Source organism: Berghia stephanieae, chromosome 6 (genome assembly GCF_034508935.2).
Source record: "Berghia stephanieae isolate SIO BIC M18660-M18661 chromosome 6, UCSD_Bste_1.3, whole genome shotgun sequence".
In the NCBI taxonomy this organism is placed as follows: Eukaryota; Metazoa; Mollusca; class Gastropoda; order Nudibranchia; family Aeolidiidae; genus Berghia; species Berghia stephanieae.
Window position 1 is genome coordinate 21581318 of NC_088365.1, and position 19614 is coordinate 21600931.

Below are 19614 nucleotides of genomic sequence, written 5' to 3' on the forward strand. Positions count from 1 at the left end.
TATTATCATTATCATTATTAATATTATTATTATTATTATTATTATTATTAGTAGTACTAGTAGTAGTAGTAGTAGTAGTAGTAGTAGTAGTAGTAGTAGTAGTAGTAGTAGTAGTAGTATTTCTCTATTTGAATATTATCCCTTGTTTCTTTTATCTAAGGGTGTGTTGGACTATTTGGACCATAACAATCTGTCAGTTGGCCAGATTGGTACATTGTATTTCATTCTTGCTCGTCTTGCCTTCCATTCACAGCAAGAAGGTAGTTTTCTTCAGGTGAGTTCAATGGCAATGTTTATATTATTACTAACAAGTTGTTCCCTTCGAGGCCATGAGTCTGATATCACTACTATGTAATCAGTCTATAATTATTTGCATACAGTGTCATCAATTGGTTTGATATCAAACTGACCCGTATTTTAATTGACAGAGAGGAAAGGAGATGTTATTTGATTACATCCATGAATATATGTATTTCTCTTTGATAAGTAAGGAGACTTGACATAATTTAATAGGACTCTTATTTGAAACGGTTGAATTTAGTCGTTGTCGTGACGTCTTCTGTTTTACATTAATATTCACTATAATCTGTTTAAAGTATTCACTTAATACCCATTATGGGAGAAGGAAATTTAGTAATATTGTAATTTTTTTTCTTCTCTGTTAACACTAGATCACATTATGTTTTATTTATTTTTTTTGTTTTCCCATTTTTTTTTTGTTCGGTTTTTTTTTGTTTTACAATATTAGTTGAATTTGATATAAAAGATATTCAATATAACCAGAAATTGACTTTACCTAGACCCACTTCATCCAAATTTGATTATGATAAATTACTAAAATAATATGAGAATACTTCAGGTTATCCAAAGTCTATCATTTTACAATTTCCATTTTATCCCTTTTTTTAGAATGAACTCCACATTATTGTACGCAAGCAGTTGACAAGCACCAACCCCAAGTAATGTACCGATTTGACTACACCATTCTTTCTGTATTATATATTTCAATAGAGGCAGCAAGTGAAATTTTAAACCTCTTTACATTCTTGATTCAGACATGAATCATAAAAAAAAGATAATACCATTCACATTTAATTTGGACAAATATGTTTTTGTCAACTTAACTCGTGGCCATTTTCAGTTCTCGTTATAGTGAATTTTATCGGGGGGGGGGGGGGGGGGGGGTTAGATGGTATGAGGAAAGGTGCCATATTTCACAGTGGCTTGATTCAAGAAAATGTCTAAAGAAGTGGAAATATTGTCATCACTTTGATTTTTAGATTTAGCACGCTCTTTGCTTCCATTGATAATTTTAGGAGCTTTTCACAACTGTGGTCCACGAAAGATTGCTAGAAACATTTTGGTTTCATCATTTTCTACAGTTTATTTTACAGTAATTATACTTTAAACATTTGTTGTTGTTTTTTTGGGGTTTTTTTGGGTTTTTTTATTTTAGGTGTGTTTGCTTTTAATGCACAGCAGTTTTAATGACTCTTTTTTGCTTTTAATGCACAGCAGTTTTAATGACTCTTTTTTGCTTTTAATGCACAGCAGTTTTCATGACCCTTTTTTGCTTTTAATGCACAGCAGTTTTAATGACTCTTTTTTGCTTTTAATGCACAGCAGTTATAATGACTCTTTTTTGCTTTTAATGCACAGCAGTTTTAATCACTCTTTTTTGCTTTTAATGCACAGCAGTTTTAATGACTCTTTGTTGCTTTTAATGCACATCAGTTTTAATGACTCTTTTCCTTGAATGACCCAGATACAAGAGGATGGGAGTGATGGGTGCTATCTCTCTGGTCAGTGCTTTAGCTTGTGTTGGAGAGGGTACTAGCAATGACGCAGGTGCTGGTTCGTCACAATCTAAGGAAAAGACAACAATGAATAAGGAGAGGCATAAGGAAGTAAGGAAAGGAATAACCGTGTCATTTCTTTTATATACATATTTTACTTCAATCGCTTCAATTTTTTGTCTTTGTCTCTCTGAAGATTTTCTCGTTTTATTGATTTTTATATTTTTAATTTTGATTTTTAAAAAAAATTTCTTGTCCTTGGTTTTCTTAGAGTGACTTGGACATCTAAACCACTTGTGTTTTGAGATCTATTTTTTGGGAATGGGTTTGTTTTCTTCTTGTATTTTTCTTTTTGCTTTATGTGGCTCTGTTTCCTACACACCCTTGTTGTGTAAATGTTGCTGCTCGAAGCTCGAAGAAATAAATAATAATGTGAAGTTGAATGTAAGCTTCAATTTAATTACAAAAACAGATCAAATGAACGTTTCGGGTTTCCCCTTTATCAACAAAACAGGATGAATGAAACACCACAGATGAATGAGATGATGTGGTAGTGGCGTTGTTAACAACGCCTCTACCACATCATCTCATTCATCTGTGGTGTTTCATTCATCCTGTTTTGTTGATAAAGGGGAAACCCGAAACGTTCATTTGATCTGTTTTTGTAATTAAATTGAAGCTTACATTCAACTTCACATTATTATTTACCTTTCAGGTGTGTGATGGTAGTGATAGGTATAAATCCCCTTGAGTAAGGTCCATGTAAAGCCGCAGTTGAGTTGAAAATGGATCATCTTTACTTTATGTTAAAGCCTCTTGACACTTGTCTATACTTCTGAAATTTAATTCATCGCCCATTATTTTCTTTTATTTTTTCCCCTGTGGCCCACTGTATTTTCATTTCTTTAGTTACCAGTTAAATTTTGGATAGTGATTTTATGGTAAGTTTTTAGGGACATTAGAATTATTTAATAATTAACCTGCCTAAATTATCATTATTGTTTTTGATAGAAGTATGAGTTTAATCTGTTGCCCGTGGCAGACTTTTAAAACTTTTTTTTTTAAATGATTGACATTGGTATCATTATGCCAGAACAGAGCATCATAATAGGATTCTCTTTCTTCCTATTTCAGGTAGTTTCTCTGATGAATCTTGTTGAGACAAGCATTCGAAATGAACCAGAGATGTGTGGATTGTTCTTGGATGGGTTAGCAGCAGTGGTCAAGGGGCTTCACCCAGCTCTTAAAGGATGGCTTTGTGATCACATGACTTCAGGTATGATCCAAATAATTATTATGAAAATAAATTTGAAAATAAGATTAAACTTCAGCATTTATCCTTGATGGCATTTGATTCAATTTAAAGATGAATTGTCTTACCTTGATGGTACACTGCCTAATGATTGCTATTAAATATAATTACGCCCTTTCGCAATGGCACCATTAGATCTCGTCGCCTAGGCATTCCACGAAGGAATATAGATAATCTATCAAAAAGGATGTCTGATGTCAACAGGAATCATCCATGTTGTCGAAAGTGACAAATTGGTGGTTGATAATCTTGCCCAAAGAAAAAAATGAAATTGCCTGAAGTAGGGCTCAAACCCAGACCTTCCAGATCACTGTGCAATGCTTTAACTACTCGACCATTTCGCCCCCAATGATTACTTAGGTGTACAATTATTACAAGAATAAAATTTATAGCGTGGCAATCCTTTCCCCCCATGTCCATCATTCCTGCTTCGCGAAATACTTGATGTGTCAATTTCACATTTTATGTAAGTTGAGCCAGTGTCTAACTCTCACTCGCTGACAAGGCAACAGATCAATGAAATTTAGTGATATTTGTATCCTTCTGCAAAAGTTCTAACTTTCGTTTTTGCAGACAGTAAAATACTTGAAATGAATTGTATTACTAGGAATGAAACTGTAGTTGTATGCAGTGGGTACTTTAATTGTAATTTTATATTTTTTTAATTGTAACACTTTCTTCCTTTTTACTGGCGCTGCTGATATGGCTTAAATAGTCTTTGAGGAAAATTTTGTGGCGGAGTCCCCAGAGAGCTCAGGACTTCCTATCGTGTCTACCTACAATTTGAATGATGAAGAAGAGAGCTCTATTGCTGTCAACCTTCTCCCACTAGTTGAAAAGATGTTGGACAAAAGCCAGAATAAAGAATTAGGGTGAGTCGTTGGATTTGAAATCAATCAACTACAATTATTATATTATTTTCACTCTGTGAAATATACTCACTTTTAGTCAATACTGGAAGATATCCTTCTGTTTTCTCCTCCTTCTACCTACTCTTGAAAATGTCAACTGCTTTTATGGGAATTTTAAAACAATTTAATTAAATATTAATAATCCCAATAGTCGTTCTATGGGGAAATTTTTCTTTAGGATCTTTCTTGAAAGACAGAGATAAACCAGGCATCAGCTGCAGTGCAGTGCTGAAAAGTGAGCTATAGATACTAAATGTCTTGCTCAAGGAAAAAGCAGATGCCAAAAATAGGCCTCAAACTTGGGTCTTCATAGTAGATATGAATTGCCTTCTCCACTCAGCCATCTCACCTCTTCTTCGAAGACATCACTGCATGACTGAATGCATCATGAAAATGAAGAAAATCTCTTTTAAAACTTGAGAGAAAAATGAAGGGAGGGATTGTGCTTGGCTTAAACAAGCATTGCTTGTTAATATATTTAATACTCGCCTCATTGGGTATACAGACAGAGACAGATAAGATCACCTTATAAATATTTATCAACAGGACTCCTATCTTCTAGTCCAACTCATGCACATACAGTTTCAATACTCCACTCATTGCTTCCCTTGAAAAAGTTTATTATATTTAAAAGTAACAAACTTTTACTGTCCCAAGATTTTTATTCAATGAGGACTGCACAACTTAAATTATTTTTTTTTAGATTTGAGCTTTTATATAGCGCAATATCCACTAAACATGCTCAAAGAGCTTTACAAGGGGTCCCTAGCCAAGAGCAACACCACGTCAGACGAGACTTGACCTCCATTATGCAAAATTACAATTTTTTTGACAGAGACATCGCTGTTAATGACCACCTTCGCACGGTGAGAGAATGTGAGTAAAGAGCCTTTTCCAAGGACTCAACTATGAGCCACCCAGAGCGAGACTTGAACAACCTGGACCTTCTGAACCGAAGGCGAGTGTCATATCACAAGACCACATAGCCACACATGAAGTTGACCATGATAGGCAAAACATATTGTAAGGATTGTTCATCATCGTCATTTTAATCTAGTAACTTTGATTTGTGACAGATGACTTATTACTATCCACATTTCTTAGGATTCAATTATAATTATTCATTTTTGTAACTATTAATTTTTACAGGATGTTGAGTCCCCTCTGCCTATCACCATTATTCCGTCTGGTCACAGCATGTCAGAGAGATGTGTCAGGGGGAAGCTTGGAGGACATTGACGCCTTACTGGGATGTCCTGTGTTCATGCCTCAGGCAGACGTGACACAGGCCATGCAGTCATGCACTCAAAGGGAGAAAGATGCAGTGTGTAACAGTCTCTTCTTCTGTGTTAACTGGTTCAGAGAAGTTCTCAACAGTTTTGCTGCTATGGATACTGTGGAGATGAAGGGAAAGGTAGAAGTTGCCGAAAGTTACTGAGTCATACAGAGGTGCCAACTGTCACGGAACTTCCGTGAAATTCATGGAAATAAACTATGAGTCACGGAAACACTCAAGATTTTGTCACGGAAATGGAAAAATGATAGTGGGAGGGGTTTTATTTATATTGTAAAGTAAACAGGCCTACTGATTTAAATATATGTGGAATCTTATAATATTAACATATAAAAAAAAATCTGCTGTGAAAATCTAAACAATCTAGGATACAATGATTTCAGAATCAATATCAGAAAACACTTATCAGTGGTTATGATAAAGTCTTTTTCTTTTTTTTTTGCGCGCGAATAGGCAAAATTTAGTTGTAGTTGTCACTGAAGTGAATGTTATTTTATCCCGCAATTGACTCGTTCCAAGTTGGCAGCTCTGGGTATAGATAAGGAGAAGATGAGAATAGGATTCGAATGAGCTATAAATGGCTTGTAAATAGTAGCCCTTCAGAAACCATAAGTATAGTGTTAAACAGACATTAGTAATACCTTGTTACTTTTTGGATAGGACACTAGTCCATTTCAAGCAAAACAAAAAAAAACCCCAAAAAATAAATTGAACTTTTATATAGCGCAATATCCACTAAACATGCTCAAAGCGATTTACAAGGGGTTCCAGGCCAACAGCAACAATTAACATGTAGGAAAATAATATTTTTCCACTAGACACAGCTGCCCAATCACTGCTGGGTAGGCTGAGGAAGATAACAAGGGGGATGGGGAGGGGGTGTCAGAAATAATGTCTACAAAAAAAAAAAACCCAACAAAACTTGAGCTTTTATATAGCACAATCTCCACTAAACGGACTCAACCGACTCAAAGTGCTTTACAAAGGGCCCCCGACCAACAGCAACACGTAATATGTAGAACGAGAAATGACGTCAGTTAGCCGATATTACAATTCTTTCTGACAGAGACAATGCTGTTAATGGTCATTTACTCATTTTACATCCGAGTACGGTGAGAGAATGTGAGTAAAGAGTCTTTTCCAAGGACTCAACTACGTGCTGAGCGATGCTCGAACCCAGGACCTTCTGATCCTAAAGCGAGTGTCATACTACTGGACCACATAGTGGACAGTATTAGATATTGGTCTGTTTTCTTGTGACTGTCCAATGTGTGAGGTGTCCATCATTTTATAAGTACAAATATATCTGGGAATAGAAAATTCAAGTGAGTCCCATTTATGAAACAGATGCTGGGGTTTCCCTTGATGGCAGTATTAATTTTATATCCATCTAATCACTGTGATTGAGTCTTTTTTTCTGACACCCCCCCCCCCCTCCCCTTCCCTGTCTACCTAGCAGTGATTGGGTAGCTAGGTCTGTTAGATCTGACAGAAAGTACTTTGCAATTAAACTAGCATAGATAGGGTAGCAAGCAATTGTTATTGTTTGTCTCATGTTATAGAAACTGGGATAAACTCCGGCTCCATGGGCTGAGTGAAGGATTTACTTTAATCAATGCATATCACAATGCTTCACTTATTCCAGCATCAGTCCATATGGATCTAAATTTATATTTCATATAGTGCGAGTGGCCCTTTAGGCATCCTTTTTATACTGGCACTCACACTATGTATTTGCCTATAACCAGCTACACATTTTCATCTGAGTCAAGTGGGGTAATGCATGCCTTATGCAAGGACACAACCAGAGTCACTCATTCGATTACTGACCATGTTCAACATTGCTTGATTTTTCTTTGACAAAATGAGGAAATATACTGGATGGGGTTCCTGACCTCCCATAGTGGGCAGGGAGGTACTTACTGTGTCTTCTATCCCCCTATATCTGTTTTCCAGTTTCTTTCTGTCTTTGTCTTGGAATGAGATTACTCAGTTTTGTCCTGACCTTGGTTGGGAGGGACAATCAAATGTTTAGTTATAGTTTTGGGAAATGATATTTTTTTCTTTGTAAATCATCTCTCTGTTATGTATTGTTATATTTGTTATTTGAATGTATAATGTAAGCAATTGAGTGTATTCCTCTTAGTGGGATCTTGTGCTGGTGTGTGGGTGAGACTTTTAGGTAATCTCAAACTAAGTACATTGATAGAGTGCTCTTGGAATCTACATCTGTTCCCTATTTGAACCAATTCCGCTTTGTCTTACCTTTTCTTGGGTGTACTAAAATTGTAATTCTAGAACTTTTTACTATCCCATATTCCTCCTTTTAACTGGCCTTTTATGACCTAAATGTGTTGCAAGCACCGAAAAAAACCCCTTAAAAACAAAACATGAAGCCTCTTAACCCGACCAAGGGAATTATCACTTGAGACTATTTGGAAATTGACATTGTAAACTTTTTTTGTAAAAACAATTATCATTTTGATAAAAAGGAAGAAAAAAATGCAAATCCAATCTTCTTGAACTTTAAATAGATGCATGTTTCCATTTTCAGGTACTGCAAAGATTAAAGCACATAACAGAGCTCATGTCAACCCTAAGAAAATGTCTGTCCATCAATCAGTCCTTTGCCCCTCCCCCTTGCCTCTTTGATAGCGAGCAATCTAGCTCTGCTTCTGCTTTACCAACTCTTTCTTCTTTTAAAACAAAAGCACCCAGTGGAGCAGATGGTAAAAAGAAAGGGGGTAAAGGAGGAAAGAAATCCACAAAGAAAAAAGCAGAGGCAAGTGTTCTCTCAGAATCCAGCCAAGTTGGAAATGATGACAACGATATGAACTCACAGACACAGAGGTCTGGAATTAGGCCTAGCAACAAGGAGGAAAAAGAAAATGTAGATGAGAGCTCAATTATTGCTGTCAATATGGCTGAATACAGACAGTATTTCAGGGAGCTTGATTTCAGCGTGTTCAACATTCTCAGAACAGGTCATATTGCACAGAAAGAATTTGATACAAATCTTAATACAAAAACAACAGAAGACCTAAAGATAGAACTTCCCCACCTCCAGTTTCTATTGGAGGATTTGGCATCAAAGTTGAGTCATGTACTTACATCAACATCATACAGACGCACATTTTTCAAAATCAGGAGTGAAAAAAGTGAAGGATTCTCCAATCTTCGAGTGTTTACTCCAAATCAAATTGCTGCAAAGATGCTCAAACTCCTCCCTCATCTCTGTGACCACTTGGAAGGAACTTGTGCTTTCTTTCAGTTGCAGATGGATGAAAATGATGGTCTAAGAGACGGACCCAATGCGTTCTCCGAGGAAGCACGCCTCACAGCTTGCTGCTATCAACTCCTCCTGCAATGCATCATGTCATTTTTCTCATGGAATGGTTTCTCTAGTGCATCAAACCAAGATATTCTTACCAGCGGGTTGATGGTAGTTGTCAATCGCATAAAGTCTACTCAAAACAGTTCTCTGTCGCAGAAGGACCAATTAGAGTAAGTTGCTTGTAGCTAGCTGGATTTTTTCATTAGGAATTTTTTCTAGTATTTTAGAAATTGATAAGATGGAAAGATCAAGGTTGAGTTTGCTTATTTCAAAGCTAAACTTTATTGAAATATTATCTGATGTATCAGTATCCACTTGTCATTTTCACATTTTTCAACTCCTTAAAAAATCATGAGGAGCATCTCAGTTTAAATTAAGCAATTTGGCTTTTCTACAGTGATTCATAAATTGCCATTGACTTGAGAAGATTGCCAGTAGTTAAGAGTGTATTTCTTGCTCCCTACATTGTGGATGTCAGATTCAACGAGGTCTTTGGGACTGGGGGCTCTGACCTTGTTAAATGCGACTTCTCATTGAATGCACCCTTGGTATGGCAACATGGGATAACTAATGAATCACTATGAGAAAGTTTATTTTAGTTACATCCGTTCAATTGCAGTTTATGGACGGCACTGTGAATCTTTTAGCAACATATTGTTACAAAATCATGTAAAAAAAGGATTTATAATCCTTTAAAGTTGTGTTTATTGTTAATTTTCCATTGTCATTTATTTTAACAATTCACAACAGCCTAGTAAGTAAAAGGACTGCTTTTTCAATGTCATTTTGAATTCAAATTTTAGTTTAAAAAACAATTCGTGTAATCTGAGTAAAAGAAAGCACTACCTTTACTGTACTGTTAAAGTCGTTACCTGAAAATAGTAACTGAAATAGACTGAAATATTTAACAGATAACTTACTATAATTTAATATCTTATTTATTTCAATTTATAATCCTACACTTTTTTTGTCAAACACCCTATACTTTCAGCCAACAAGCCCTGCAGGTCACCAAGTTAAATTTTTTTTTTAATATCGGACGAGTCAAATAAATAAACTATCAGGGCTTTTAAGTCCCTTACTTATACTTCAGGATGGGGTCTTTTGACATTCCATAGTGTGCAAGAGGTCATTTGCTGTGTCTTCAACGCTCCCATGTTTTCTTTCCTGAGTTGCTTTCTGGTCTTTGTCTTGGAATGGATTACTTGGTTTGGTCCTGATACTTGACTGGGAGGGAGGGGGGGGAACAGTAAAAGTGTTCGTTTTGGGATGTGATATTTCTTTTTTTTTCCTTGTAAATCATCTCTCTGTTATGTACTATTATATTTGTTATTTTGAATTTATAATGTAAACATTTGAGTGTATTCCTCTCTGTTGGATTTTGTGCTTGTGTCCGGATGAGACTTATAGGTGATCTCAAACTAAGTACATTGGTGGTGTGCTCTTGGAATCTACATCTGATCCCTATTTGTTCCCCTTTGTCTTACCTTTTCTTGGGTGCTTTAATTGCAATTCTAGAACTTTTTACTATCCATTTTCTTCCTTTTTACTGGCGCTGATATAATCTAAATGTGTTCCAAGTGCTGTAAAACCCTTAAAAACAAAAAAACAATCTCTATATGAGCTATTCCCCTCTGTCTTACTTTTTCTTGCCAGTTTTTTCTCTTTTTCTTTCTTTTTACTGGCACTGAAATGATCTAATTGTTTTGTGAGTGCGATCAAACCCTCAAAAACAAGTATAAGTCCCTTGATTATCTTTCTTTTCATTTTTGTTCTCCGCCACCAAATGTCCACAGTGCATGATACATATTCAATTGACCCATGATTTCGTGGGTTTTTTGTTGTTTTATTTTTTTTATTTTTTTTTTATTTTTTTTTTTAATCATAGAGCTAGTTGTATCAATTAAATGTAATGCCATTTTCCAGATGTGCCTTCAAGTATTTCTCCAACTTTTCTGACACCATTCCTAATATTGACACGGCTGTATGTTTGATAAAGTTGCTCACAGTCTTGGCTGATAAACAAGACGGTGACAATTTGAAAGAGGAACTTGGTACGTTGTATCTCAAATTTTTAGCAAAAGTTGTTTTGTACCATTCCTAATATTGACACGGCTGTATGTTTGATAAAGTTGCTCACAGTCTTGGCTGATAAACAAGACGGTGACAATTTGAAAGAGGAACTTGGTACGTTGTATCTCAAATTTTTAGCAAAAGTTGTTTTGTTTTGTTTTTTACTGTTTTTATTTTTTTTTATGGTGTCCTCCTTTTTTAACTTTCTTTTTTTTATCCTTTTTGAAAATATTATTTTTAACTTAATATAAGTTTTTATCAGTATATCATACAACTAAGAAAAACTTATGAAGGGATGGCTGCTTTTCAGTCACCATATTTTATGAGGCAGATGACCTTCATAATCATAAAAAGTGGGTTACAATAGTTAGAGGAGGTATAGAGAAGCAAGGTAGGTTGACATTCAAATCTGATCATATTTGAGTGAGATTTTTTTTTAATGAGCTGAGAGTTAAGAAAATACATATTGTTATCAAAAATGATGCGGTTGTCACTGAGTGTGAGGTTTTTTGGGTTTTTTTTAAAGATTTGTCTTCTTTTTTAATTTGCCCAGGAAAAGCTGCTGGTAAATTTCTGTCAATGGAGTGGAGAGGAAGTGATGGAGAGAAACCAAAGGGAGTGAAATACAATGAAAATCTACAGGTAAATGAATCCAGATCAAAGATATATCAAAACAACAAATTCTACTGACAATGTCTTTGCCGTGCATTGAGCACAATATGTTTGTGTACCAAACGATTTACGTTTAATTATCCAATCCCTCATGTAAGTTACATTATCTTGAAAAATGTCAATCCTATTGTACCCTGATAACAGAATTTCTGTGTTTTGCGTTCAAATAGTTTCCATCCTGCACCTAGGCACTCTTCTAATTAAAAAAAATTATTTAATCTCTTTGCTATACAATTTACTCTTTTCATATTTTTTTTCTTTGCCATTGTTCAACATTGGGTGCTAAACATCATATTTATCAGTGAAAGCGTTTTGTTGGAATTGTAAAAATCTGGTGACTTGATTCTTGGTGTCTTTATCATTTTGGGGGTTGGGATTGTTTTTTATTATTATTACTATTTTTTTCATATGGTGCCCTTTTTCTTCGGGTCAAATGATGATAATGATAAATTTGGATCATACTTACTAATAGTTTTACAATTTCAGACATTACTGAAATGTTTGGCGACAAGCAGCGTCGAGCCCCTGGTGGTTCTAGAGAGTCTTGTGATCAAAGGCATGCTGCCAGTTATCAAGGACAATGAGTGTCAAGAGTTCCCATCTCTTACTCGGTAATAGCATAATGATTTATTTGCATTAGATTGTGATATTTGGTTATTCTAAAAGCCTTGAAAAATGATTTTATGGATTTTTTAAAAAGATTTTCTCCATCGGCTCATATAAAAGGAAACGTAGCAGAAAAGTGTTTAATTGCTTCATATAATCACAAATTTGAAATCATTGTCTTAACTCCTTTCCAGGTATAGGCTTGTAAATAAGACCAACCTAATGGAGTTTTGCATTATATTTGATTTTAGGCTAGATTTGATTGTTATTTACTAAGGGCTGAAAAGGAAATCATTTGAAGCAGTTTGAAATATTTTTATTGATTGTGATTTTGCTTTACTACAGTCTTAATGCGAATTTGTCCAACTGCACAGGACACCCTAATTTGTAATTACATTATTGTATTTTGCTCAGTAGTAAGTAAAGTCTTTGCTTCATACCCGAAAGGCACCGAGTTCAATCACCCGGTGCTGCGCTGTGTGGTCTTGAGCAAGTAATCTTGCCCTAGCTCAATTTGCGGCGCTGCAGTGCAGCTGACACCTGGGTTATTCCAGTCTTCCCTTGAAATAGACCCCTGTGAGATGAAGAAAGGGAATTTTTTTTTAAATTTTATTTTATTTATATGTGTGTGGTAACTAAGACTAAGACACAGCTAGTGACTTGGGAGATGTGGAGGAACACAGCATTTGGCACAACGGAGCATCTTATGTTGGGAATCTAAGGTGGGGGACAGATGATTACATGAGGTTGATTAGATTAGCAAAGCAACCATCAGGTGGGAATGGGGCGAGGAATGATCATTGTGTTTGATTTTATAGCAATAACCAACGATAAAGCTCTGTTTATATTGTTATATATTATTATTACTATTTTTATTATTGTCGTTGCTGTTGTAGCTATTATTATTAATTTTGTGTTTGGTTAAATAGTAATAGGCAATGACAAAGATTTGTTTTTATTTTTATTATTATTATTATTATTATTATTATTATTATTATTATTATTATTATTATTATTATTATTATTATTATTATTATTATCATTGTCATTGCTGTTGTAGTTATTATCATGACTTTTTAATTAATTTTTTTCCAGAGTCACATTCCCCGTGTTTTACAAAGTCGTCCTTCAAGAGCTGGTTAACTGCGTCAAGAAAATCTCAGTTGGAAGAAAGAATGACACAGATGAACTAAATGTAGACAGAATGTTGACTTGGTCACTGGCAGTCAAAGTCCTTCATCTGTCCATCAGCCTCATTAAAGTCATCCACACCCGCTCCTGTCTTGGGACAGTGCTCAAATGTGGACGGCAATTTGTTGAGGTGTTCCTCAGGTTAGTTTTGCAATTGACATTTGGCTTATCCATGGATTCAAAAATTAACTAGTCTGTCATCTGCAAATATCAGGGCGATCCGCAAATTTTGGCAAATTTCCCAAAATTGGCAAATTTATGGAAAATTGGCAAATGGCGTGACAAATTTTGGGGAAAAAAGAAGCGAAAACAAAATAACGAGAAAAAAAGTGCGAAACTTGAGAAACGTTGCAGCTTTGCCTGGGCCCAAACCAAGGAAGCGTTTGTGTGTGTGTGATTGTCTGAAAGCTTGGGCGCATAAATCGCTTTACATTGTGTAAATTAATAAATGTAGCCTCCTTAAATGTAATAAATTGTCTTTTATATATTTTTTTTTCTGTATCACGTGTTAATTTTTACTGAAACGCTTAGTTCTCCTTGGCAAATTTTGGTCTTTTTGGCAAATTTCTTGGCAAATTTTGGGGGGTTTTTGGCAAATTTTGGCAAATTTTAGGTCCCAATTTGGCAAAAAATGCAGATGACAGTACAGTGCAACACGTGTTCATCAAAAACGCATTCGACAAATTGATGGGTTCAACTAACAAGAACAGGATTGTCAAATTTTTTCCTTCTTTGCCTTAGTAAATTTTTCACTGCATTCACAAATGGTTTCAAGGTTTTTGATTAAGAATCCTTTATTTCATTGAGCACCACTAACAACAACTCACTATTACATTTTTGTTTGTGGCTAGCCGTCTTGAATTGTGACATAAATTCTTTGTCAGTATCATGCATAGCCATCTAAAGTACTTTTCTGTCATTCAAAACAACCAGCCCCACAGTTTGTGAGTATTTATCACAACATTTTGACACATTAATAAAAGAATGGCTTTGAGTTAGGTACCTGGCAATGTCGTGTATTATTTTCTTTCGCTTGTGTAAAATTTGTTAATGATGATCAGAATCTGTGGGGCTGATTATTTTGGGTGACAAGCAAGTAATTAAGATAGCTATGTCTCAGGTTATAGGTTTACTTTGTGAAGACACAGGACTTCTTCCCCCTACCCACACCTCTTCTCATTCCATCCAACGTACCGTATTGTGTGGTGTGTGTTTCAGCAGTAAATAATATTCCCTATTTTTCCAACAAAGAGGCTTGGATAACTTCATCAATCTACCAAGCCGTGATATGCAAACATTGAAATCAGTAGGCCACATCACAGTTTGTTTCCCTCGTCTTAAACCCATGTTCACACATCAGTCGATTCAATGAACTTTTCCAGTTGTCCCGTATCTTTGTCCTGGTGTAGCTTGAGTGGCCCAGTGGTTCGAAGATAAGGATCTGATTTTTTGGGATAGTTTTTGTTCTTGTATTTTTCTTTCTTGCTTTGTCTGACACTGTTTCACACAAACTTATTATTATTATTTTTTTTTTTTTAGAAACGTTTTTTAAAAAGTATTTGTATTTTTCCTTTGTATCATTTTACAAAATGTTATTTCGGTCACAGTTTCTAAAGATATATCCCAAAAAATAATCACGTTTTTAGTTATCAACATCGGGTTTCTTTTCTTTTTTTTCTTCCTTAATTTTCGCAGGTCTGGAATGCCGTTGATGGACAAGCTGTTCCGCCGTGACCACGCCACTGTGGAGAAACTACTGAAGACTCTGCAGCAAAGCACTCGTACTATGCATCACCTGTGTGGTCATTCAAAGGTTATTCAAAATTGTTTTTTTTGTTTTTGACTAGGTACTGTGATGAGAGCACATTGTGTTCACACCATCGAGTAAGAATGTACGAGTGCAGTCGGTGGAGTAGAGAGGCGACAGACAATAAGTCATTGTGGTTGAGTGTGGGCAGGGGGGTAGAGAGTTGGTGGTGAAGTGGAGAGGGTTTCAGCGGAGGTGTGTAAGGATTTTGTTCAGTTACCTGCAATTTTTTTCTTAGGTTCAGTAATTGGCAATTTCTTTTCGGTTTAAAGATAGTTTGAGCATACTGACTTTCAGTTTATTGATACTTTGTTAACAAAAACAAAGCGGAAAAAAGTGACAATATGATTTTTATTCTTAGTTTAAACAATTTTGCTTTAACCGGTTTTTACTGTATGTTATTGCATCATCTGAAACAAGCAATGTTGATCACAATTCTGGTGTTAGTGTTATAATTCTTTACCACTTAAAACAAGTTTTATTTGCTGGAAAAAATTATTTGAACAGATTTAAACTTTTCTTCCATAGATTGTGAAAGATGTTTCCTTGACCAATCAGGTACCAATGCTGAAGAAGGCATTAGAAGCATTTATATACAGAGTTAAGGCAATGCTTAGTGTTAACAACTGTGAGAACGCCTTCTGGATGGGGAATCTAAAAAACAAAAACTTAAAGGTAATGAACATTTTATATATATATTGTGGTAAATATGAAAATAATCATAATTATATATATATATATATATATATATATATATATATATATATATATATATATATATTATGATTATTTTAATATTTACCACAATGTTGGAGTCAGTCTACATCGATGTTTCAGGCCTTTTCAGCCATCGTCAGGACATGTGTAACACACAGTCCTAACGATGGCTGAAAAGGCCTGAAACATCGATGTAGACTGACTCCAACATTGTGGTAAATATTAACAATTCGCTCCATTGCTACATGTCGAGCACTATTCATACCATATTTGTATCCAACATGATTCAATATATATATATATTTGAGCAAGGGATTGAAGCAAATTTTCATGTTTCTATCTGGAAGTGCACAACATGACTGAAAAATATTCCATATCCTCCCCAATACAGTAGCCTACCTACAGCTTGCGTTCAACAGCCTCGGTTGCAACGAGAGCTCAGCTACGATGGGAAATTTTTTAATCCCCGTTCTACAGTCTATATAATATAAATCATGCATGGCTATAACGAGGAAATATTATTTTTAACACAGCTACAACATGGTTGTGAGTCTCAAGCTTAGTACCCAGTTGAGAAAAACTATGTACTCAAGAATAAAAGGGGAATCCACACATGACACTGAAACATAACTTATAGGGAACGGAAATGAGGTGGGAGTGATGCGATTTGCAGTTATTATATGTACCTTTGACGTTTCTCTGTGTGTCCATAACGATGCAGTAAAAGGCTAGTGAGAGGCGTGTGACTGATCGATCAACATGTTGATACCGGTACACTTAGAACTAGTATGTTAACTGTACAATTACGAGTGAAGTGTTAGGTCTCAGTGCGTAGTTAATGGTGAAAGTAGAGGTGAAGGCACGGAGGTAGAATGTAACCTTTGAGTTGTTTGCACGCTGTAGTGTACTTGAAGTGAAGAGGAGAAAAAGTAGAATACTGATTAGTTCCTAAAGTTGAGTGACTTGAACGTAGGCGTCATATTGTGATTTATTAACAAGGTCTGTAATTGAGCCAGGTTCTTTGTTTTATAGCTGTATGAATGGTTTTCTATATTTTCTATCCCATCATACATCAAAATAGCACTTTACTTATACTTATACTGGTGTCAATATATATGTTCTTCACTGTTTATTTAAATAAATATTTTTGTCTCTGCCATTTTACAGGGAGAGGAGATTCTTTCACAAACACAACAAAGCCAAGAAGAAGAAGGAGAGCGGGAAGGAGATGATAATGAAGATGAGGATGATGATAATAATAGTGAGGATGAAGACAACGACAGTGAGGTTGAAATGACTCAAGACAATGATGATACTGGTAAAAGTGGATCCTATAGTGAAGTATTTTAAGAGATACAAATTGAACCGTGTCACCACTGAAGGCTGCTCAGACCTGGATACTATCAGAACGTAAACAGAGGCTTTGTAGTTTGCAAGTTCTAATTTTAAATTCTGGTTTTTAGTTAGATAATGCATTATTTTAAAACATATTTTGTTCATGCATGACTGAATCGCTGTATGTCACTATGAATTAGATTATTGATAAATCTTTCGCTATTTAAACAATGAAATCGTATATTTACAGTTCGAAACAGTTCTTTGTAGGCTCCACTGAACAAGCATTAACAGTATTGTGGATTTTTAAAAATATATATTTTGTTGTTTTTTTTGTTTGTTTGTTGGTTTTTTTGGGGTTTTTTTTTGGGGGGAGTGGGGGGGGGGGGGGGGGGGGATCTGATGCTGATGACATAAAACATATTTCTGCTTGCTTGGTTTCCTGTCTTTTGTAAAATATAGTAATATTCCTGGAAAGTCATGGCCACCTAAATCTGCGTAAACCTTAGATTTGCTCAGAGTCAGAGTCATAATATCCATAGATTTCATCTATTATTCTGGAAGGCAAAACAAGTTCTTCTACACTGGGGAAGGACCCGTCTGATAAAAGTTATTTATTGACTGATCTAATTTAGACAAACGACTGTGATCTTGTGGTATGACACTCGCTTTTAGACTGGTGGTAGGTTCCTGGTTCGAGTCCCACTGTTGGCAGTTCAGAGTTGATTCCTTTGAAAAAGGCTTTCTACTCACATTTTCCCACCGCAAATGGTTGTAAATTGAGTACCTGGCCAGAAACAACATTGTCTGTTGAGAAAATAAAATGGTAAAAGCGCCTTGCAGATGTCATATCTCACTCCTCAGTATTGCTGTTGGCTTAGACCCCTAGTAAAGTGCTTTGAGCACCTGTAATAAAATATTGTGCTTTATAAAGGTAAAAGATAGCTTAAAAATTCCAGATGGTGGGCATAGGAAAAACAGTTGATAAAACTTTTATGTCCATTACTTAACATTAAGATTTTGATTTTTTTTATAGATGGTGTGCATTTGGCTAAGAAACTCACAACATTGCCATCCAGAAATTTAATTGACCAACACACAAAACTATGTGTAACCTTGAACGTTTATAGTCCAGTTAATACAGTTTAGTGAGAATTACCCATAAACACGGATTGCAAAAAAACAATAACAAAGACCTGTGTGACGTCAACTCGTTCCATCCATAGATATAATTAAAGTAAAGTGTCATATGAGATGTTTCTTTCATAATCCAGTTAGAGAATTATAAATGTCTGAAAATACCCATTCATAGTAATAAACAATATCAATATCTGAATCGATTTCTTTTGTCCTTTTTTTTTTATTACAGTTCTCAATTTACAATAAAGTCTTTTCTTTTCCTGTCATATCAACTCTTTTAAAAGAGTGCCTAACAGTAACAGGGACCTGTATGTAGTGGGAATATTTCCAAATGACATGACCTGGCTGGGTGGGGTTCCTGACCTTCCATAGTGGGCAGGGGGGGGGGGGGTACATACTGTGTCTTCTATCCCCTTATATCTGTTTTCCAACATGCTTTCTGTCTTTGTCTTGGAATGAGATAACTTGGTTTGTCCTGGCCCTGGCTGGGAGGGAAACAGTCAAATGCATTGTTATTGTTTTGGGAGATGATGTTTTTTTCCTTGTAAATCATCTCTGTTATGTATTATTATATTTGTTACTTTGAATGTATAATGTAAGCATTTGAGTGTATTCCTTTTTGTTGGGATTTTGTACTTGTGTCCAGATGAGACATAGGTCTGGCCCCCCGAAAATATGCAAAAAAATATCCAAAATTATGCGGGAGAAATTGCAAATTATGCAGGGGAAAAAGGCAAATTATGCTAGGGAAATTACAAATTATGCAAAACAAGAAAAAAGTAATAAATCGCTGACTAAATTTTTCCATTGCTTTATTTACATTTAACCAATTCAAAAATAAAGAACTACAACGCAAATTCAAAACTTAATTTTTTGTTGTAGCACAGACAAGATAGATGTCGTAGAGACATTGTGCTAAGACTCCTGCGCCTGTCTGACAATATCAGATTGTAAACAGAAAAACTGCGCTCGGCATCAGCGCTGTTGATCGTGGTGTATATATACCACTTGGCACCAGCAGCCAAAGCTGGCACTTCATCAGAAATGGACTGCCAAAAATGTGGCACGTCAACAGAAGAGGTGATGGAGTTCTTCACCGCGAGGGGCCCCAAGCTGCCGGGTCTACCTCTTGATCTCCTCCTCGGGTACAGTTTTCAGCTTTGTGAGGCTCTCAAGTTGATCCCAAGGTGGAGACGGAGCAGCTTAGCAGGGTAGATCTCAAGAAGACAAATCAAATCGTAAACTTGGAATCAGGGTTGCTAGATTAATTTCAGGCATTCTGCCAACTGGATTTTAAAAGTCTGCCAAATACCACAAAAATCTGCCAAACCGTACTATTTATAGTAACCCCTTTGAAAACTCATCAGTTTTGTTAAACAAAAAATTCTCAAGGCCGATGTCATAATTTTTTTTTTTTTCATTTCCC

At 35.6% G+C, this 19614-nt stretch overlaps 1 protein-coding gene across 3 annotated transcripts in view; it reads left to right on the top strand.

Annotated features, from left to right (window-relative positions):
- LOC144974669 (Fanconi anemia group D2 protein-like) overlaps positions 1 to 18388 on the top strand; it is a 39969-nt gene extending 21581 nt beyond the window's left edge. For all 3 annotated transcript variants that reach the window (XM_078917763.1, XM_078917762.1, XM_078917761.1), the window contains exons 18-31: positions 161 to 274; positions 910 to 959; positions 1766 to 1907; positions 2931 to 3072; positions 3824 to 3980; positions 5169 to 5433; positions 7868 to 8817; positions 10574 to 10701; positions 11274 to 11362; positions 11879 to 12003; positions 13094 to 13330; positions 14885 to 15002; positions 15525 to 15671; positions 16881 to 18388. In XM_078917763.1, the coding sequence (XP_078773889.1) occupies positions 161 to 274; positions 910 to 959; positions 1766 to 1907; positions 2931 to 3072; positions 3824 to 3980; positions 5169 to 5433; positions 7868 to 8817; positions 10574 to 10701; positions 11274 to 11362; positions 11879 to 12003; positions 13094 to 13330; positions 14885 to 15002; positions 15525 to 15671; positions 16881 to 17063 (2847 nt within the window). In that variant the 3' untranslated portion in view covers positions 17064 to 18388. The remainder of the gene's footprint in view (positions 1 to 160; positions 275 to 909; positions 960 to 1765; positions 1908 to 2930; positions 3073 to 3823; positions 3981 to 5168; positions 5434 to 7867; positions 8818 to 10573; positions 10702 to 11273; positions 11363 to 11878; positions 12004 to 13093; positions 13331 to 14884; positions 15003 to 15524; positions 15672 to 16880) is intronic.
- The last annotated feature ends 1226 nt before the right edge of the window (positions 18389 to 19614 follow it).